The sequence below is a fragment of the Chinchilla lanigera genome, unplaced genomic scaffold (genome assembly GCF_000276665.1).
Source record: "Chinchilla lanigera isolate Chin_1 unplaced genomic scaffold, ChiLan1.0 scaffold00023, whole genome shotgun sequence".
Lineage (NCBI taxonomy): Eukaryota > Metazoa > Chordata > Mammalia > Rodentia > Chinchillidae > Chinchilla > Chinchilla lanigera.
The window spans coordinates 14852346-14858345 of NW_004955424.1; the positions used below are offsets into that span (position 1 = coordinate 14852346).

Genomic DNA, 6000 nt, shown 5'->3' on the forward strand with positions numbered 1-6000 from the left:
AGACGAGGCTGTCCAAGTGTGGTTCTTAGAATAGTAGCATCACCTGGGAACTTTGTAGAAATGCAAGGGTTTTTTGCGGGGACGGGTACCGAAATCAAACTCAGGACCTCCGACTTGCCAGGCAGGCACTTTGCCACTGAGCTACAGCCCTGTCCCGAAATGCAAGTTTCTGTATGCTACTATGATCTGTCAAGTAACAAATCCCAGGGTGGGACCCAGCAATGTTTTAACAATCATTCCAAGTAACGCGGATGCATACTCAGCTCATTTAGAACAAGTAGAGTTGGCTTCCGCTCAGCCCCTGCATCACTGTTACCTGCCTCTTCTGTAAAAAGAGAGGACTGGTCTGGAATAGCAAACCTTCAGAGTATTTTTCCTTTCATAAAATTGTTCTTTAATGCTGCAATTATAGTACAGCTACCAAGTATGCCTGGAATAGAAGGTGCTAATATTATTCTCCCCTGTTTTTTTTAAGTACTTTTAATACTGTAGTTAGATTGAAAATACCTAATATGTCTAATGACTCATAACCTGTTTTGACTTTAGGAAAGCAATTTCAGATACCCTATTGGAAAACTGAATTCTAATAGGTTTGATGTAAGACAAGCAACACTTTTAAGTTGGTGCTTTTATAAGTAAAAACATATCCCACTGCAAAACAAATGTCAGTGGTAGAAATTAAATCATTTCGTTAGTATTTACCAATATTTGCAGTAGTCCTCCCTACCTACAGTTTGGCTTCCCATAGCTTCAGTTACCAAAAGCAACCATGGTCTAAAAATATTTAACACAAAATGCCAGAAACCGTAAAAATTAAATACCTTGTACTGTGGTTTTTGTTATGATTAGATACTGTTCATCTCTGTGCCTAATTTATAAATAAACTTTCTCATGAGTGTGTATGTACACAGAGAAACATAATATATATGGGAGTCTGTACTATCCAGTTTCAGCCAACCACTGGGGTACTGGAACATATCCCCCCTCAGAGAAGAGGGACTACTGCAGTATATGTAACAGCATTGCAGTCTCTACAAACTGTCCTCATTAAAACCACAAAAGGAAAAAAATATATAAATACCTCTTCACACACTTGCTAAAACTAGAAAAGAGCTAACCCTCTGATAAACCATTAGTTTACTTCCTGCCTCTATATCAAATATATCTTGGCAGTTTTATCAGTATATTATGTAATAGTCACAACTGGAGCAGGGAAGAAATTCTTATTAAGGGTCAGTGTCCTCTTACACGATTTTCCTAAAGTAGCTACTGACATAATCTGATGAAGGAATCTTTAAGTGACAGTGCATGTTAACCTTGTTGCAGTTATTGTCAGAACTCACAAGATTTACTTGTTCTTTGTACCAGTACTATGACAGACAATCATGACCTTTTACGGCAAACATAGAACTAGTTTTCTCAAGTTTGGCTGCATAAGGGAAGCTCTGAGTCCTTCCCTTCATTCCAGTATGCAAGCAAGTTTGATGTCAGCAACCACCTTCTAACCTAGCGTGCTAGAGTAACTGATGTATTTAGCACTCCGAACAAAGCCTGGATTTAACCGAGTTTGGTATCATGACTATTCTGTTCTAGTGCCAACTACTCTCAGGTTAAAGAAGTTGCCTCTGCTATTTAGACTGTCCGTGCTTCTTACCAAGGTTACTGTGAAAGTTCTCCCTGAGAATTGTTCCTTGTGAAACATCTGCTTTCATAATGGTTTGGGTTTCTTAGGACTTCTAAGGCACTAAAAGCCCCTTGCAGATACTTCCCCACCCCCATATCCAAGAGTCTCTTAATTCTGGCTGCACATTAGGAAGCTGAGAAAGCTACAATGCCACGTTCATATCCTCAACCCATTAACTCCCAATCTCTGGTTGTGTGGGCCTATCTGTAATTTTTAAAGCTCCTCAAGGGAAGGCTTAATATTAGAATGTCAATTTCTTAATTCATTAGCCCATATCTGCTTTCCGTTTTCCTAGAGATCTTTGTATAAAACCTTCAGATTTTACTCGTAAGACTTCTGAATTTTGCCCCTAAAAAAACGGTGACAGAGCAATGAGAGGATACCATTCTGAAAGTCCAGGAAAAACCAAAGGTACATGTGGGTCAAAAGGGTGCACACTGCTGACAGCCAGCCTCAAAATACCAACTTCCAAAGTAGCTTTATCTCAATAAGGATCATATCCAAACGTGAAGCTCAAATGAGCCAGTCCCTAAGATGTCTTCAAATTCTTCAAGAGTTCATCTTGAACAGCTCTACAATTCTGATCAAACTCGAGGGCTTCACTTCCAAACCTACTGAATCAGAATCTCAAAAGAGAAACTTGAGAATCCACATGTTGGATTTTTTTGTATTTGTTTTTGAGACAGGGTCTCACTAGGTAGTTCAGGTTGGTCCTGAACTCACTATGTAGCCCAGGCTGGCCTCGAACTTTCTGTGATCCTCCTACCTCAGCCTCCTGAGTGCTGAGATTACAGGCGTGGGCCTATGTGTTTTAACAAGTTCCAGGTGATGGCTATGATTAGACAAGTTTGGGAAACATTGCTCATGGATACTGAAAGAGCAGGTAAGAAATTCTGGAGATGACCTAAGTGCAAGTTATCCACTGAACCTTGCATTTGCTTATGACCCATAAGGGTTACTTCATTAAATGATGATAATGGCTAAGTATCTGATTCACAATCCTCTCTGCTGAGATTCAGGAATTTTTTGCCGGTGATACACACTGGGAATCAGGAGGGAAAAATGGGACAGTTACTTCATAGCTCCGTTTTAAGCTTTTCATACAGGCCGTCTTGGTCAATCATGTCTGTATTCCCATTCCAACGATGATAGGCGAGGAGAGCCGCATTGTAGCCTGCCACGGCACTCATCTCCATGGCACTCGCAGCAAACTCTATCCCATTGACATAATATAGGCGGTCATGGAGTATGATGGGGGGACATTTCTGCGGGGGCTTATACAAAGGATATGCATGCCAGGTCTTCTTCACTGCGTAATCGTATGACAAAAAGTACTGCATAATCTGCCTTTTACTAAGAACATCTGGGGAAAATATCTTCCACACATATGTTCCAGCTGTTGATGGTAGAGGATGTTCCTCTTCTCTTACAGGGGATACAATCCCAAGGCTATTGATGAACAAATCTGAACTATCAGTGACCAACACTGTAGAGAGCCCAAACTTATCTTTGGCTCTAGAGCTAAACACCGTTGAATTCAATTCTCCCTTGATAAGAGTTGTCACTATTTGTTTGTAGAATTGATCAAATTCCTCAATTGGAGGATCAAAGTTGAGGAAAGTTATATTGGACATATTTTGATTCAGTGGAGTGGCCACCAAGACGATGTCATAGAAGTCTGAAAGGGTCTCAGATCCGGTTTGGTAGACCACTTCATACATCTTTGTGGGGTTTCCTAGTGGGAATAAGGAAGTATGTATTTCTTTAGTGTTTCTAACATTGTCTCTTATACCTTTTACAAATAATTCTTGCCAGGTGTGACTGCTCCCACCTGTAATCCGGCACTTGGGAGGCTGAAGCAGGACTGCCACTAGTTCACAGCCAGCCTGGGCTACATAGTAAGTTTAATGCCAGCCTGAATTACACAGCAAGACCCTGTCTCAAAAACACCAAAATGTGTAACTGTTTCCTCTTCTTATAAGCAAGAGGCCTAAGGTGGCCTGTGAAAAACAATGCACTACTCTTTTGACCCAGAAAATGCCACAAAATCATGCAAATCAAGGGCTCAAATCTCCACATTCATGTTAAGAATACCCATGACAGTGCCCAGCCCATCGAGGGTATGCATATCCAAGAGGCCACCAGTATCTGAAAGATGTCACTTTAAAGAAGTAATGTGTGCCATTCCACCGCTACAATGGTAGAGCTGGTAGGTGTACCCAGACCAAACGCAGGGCTAGTGGCCCAAAAAGAGTAATAAATGTTTGTTGCACATGCTTGAAAATGCAGACAGTAATGCTGAACTTAAGTGTTTAAACACATATTCTCTGGTCATTGAACATATCCAGGTGAAAAATGCACGCAAGATACACCAGGTCATTTATAGATCTCACAGCCAGACTAGCCCATACGTGAGCTCCGCCTGCTACAGTGAGCTGACCATAACTGAAAAGGAACAAACGGTTCCTAATCCAGAGGAAAACAGTGCACAGAAGAAAAAGACATCCTCAAAGAAGCTGAAGAAACAACAACTTATAACATGAGAATAAATTAAGCATAAAATAAATGCAAATTTTATTTTTTTTTTTTGTACTGGGAATCGAACTCAGGACCTTGCACTTGCCAGGCAGGTGCTTGTGCTCCTGAGCTATATCCCCAGCCAATAAATGCAAATTTTTAAAAAAAAGATAACTTCCTTGCAATTTTATTACACTGAGGACAATTTCCTATCCAGAGTCTTTTTTTTTTTTAATAACTTTTTTTTGGTACCAAGAATTGAACTCAGGACTTGTGCTTGCCAGGCAGGCACTTATGCCACTGAGCTATATCCCCAGCCCCCTATCCAGAGTTTCAATACGTACAAAATGTGCAATTTTTACTTTTGTGGATGATATTTTTTAAATCCAAAGAGTCCTGCCCCTGTACTTGGGCACATTTGAAAATATTTCTACATGGCACAACATATGCAATATAGTGTTACCTCATCCTGGGAGTGAAGGAGATTCCAGAAAGAAAGATTTTTTCGTAAGTAATCATTTTCTACCGTAGTAATTCGGAACAAAAGAAGGCACACTCACCTGTCAACTTGGTCCTTGTTCTCTCCTCTATAAATATTACTGAGCCAGATATAAGATTGCCTTTGGAAGCCTTCAGAAGCCGTGAGCAAACTACTTTATTGCCACCTTCTACTGCCCAAAGGCCAGAATCAGCACCGGCCATTGACACTGCCCCTGTTAGCAGGAGAAAAAAATGTGTTTTAATTCTGACTCTGTAAGAGGCCCTCTCCCCACTGGCCTTTCCCAGTTAGTTCTGCTCCAAATGTCTCCAGACACTGCCAAATGCCTTGGCCAAAATCTTGCCCAGTGAGAGCCAATGGATGCTAAGGACCCTTCCCCTGAACAATGTACACCTACAAACACACAGGGCTATTAATGTCTGAGGTTTGGAGAAAGACAGGCTTCCCCAACCTCTGGCCTAGTCAGGAGCCACTGGATCATCAGCTATGTCCTTTTTTGAGACCATGTCCGTGATAGTACTTTGCCTGGCTCACCCACAAAGGCACTGAGGTCTATGCTTTGGCCGTAATTGACCTTCATGATAGGAGCAACCATTTCATTGAGGAATTTCTCAGAGAAGCCTGCTTTCTGCAAGGTTTCACGAAGCGTGTGGTTAAGCAGTCCAAGGAAGTCATCCCCTCCTACAGCATGTAGCAATTTTTCTACACTGCTGAAGGCATAGTCATGAGATTGGTAGCGGTAGATCCTATTGAAAAGAAGAGAAATGGCCGTTAAACACCGAGATAGGGGAAGGGGATACAGAAAAAAGGGAAAGATCATCGTAAGCTCCAGGCTCTCCCTTGCCCCCCCGCCGCCCCTTTCTGGAAGTCTACTGTTTTCTGCAGTATTCTTTCTTTTCTCCTTTCACGTGATGTCTCTTGGAGCACCTTTAAAGAATGGGTGTCTTATTCTGATTCATTACAGTCGCCCCTCGCTATATCATGGTTCACTTATTGCAGCTTCACTGTATCACAGGTTTTTTAAAAAAATATACCTAATTCTATATCGTGCAGTTTTCACTACATCACAGGATTTTGTGGTATACAGGTACTATAATATTTACGATTTTAATTATTTTTGCCTAAAAGTTTTTAAATATAAAAAAATTTAAAATGTTAATTCAAACATATTAAAAGAATATTAAATCAAAATAAAACACAGTACGAATTTCAGCAGCAGATGAATACCATACTGTACACAATGGAAATGCAGTATATCACTACCACTTGCACAAGTTTGCCAATGTGAGACTGTACAGCA

The 6000-nt window shown here is 40.8% G+C and overlaps 1 protein-coding gene across 1 annotated transcript in view; it reads right to left on the minus strand.

Annotated features, from left to right (window-relative positions):
- Positions 1–2409: 2409 nt before the first annotated feature.
- Positions 2410–6000, minus strand: part of Pcyox1 (prenylcysteine oxidase 1) — an 11166-nt gene continuing 7575 nt past the window's right edge. Inside the window, exons 4-6 of the mRNA XM_005385617.2 lie at positions 5235–5446; positions 4762–4914; positions 2410–3419 (exon numbers count right to left, since the gene is read on the minus strand). Coding sequence (XP_005385674.1) covers positions 2761–3419; positions 4762–4914; positions 5235–5446 — 1024 coding nt within the window. The 3' untranslated portion in view covers positions 2410–2760. The remainder of the gene's footprint in view (positions 3420–4761; positions 4915–5234; positions 5447–6000) is intronic.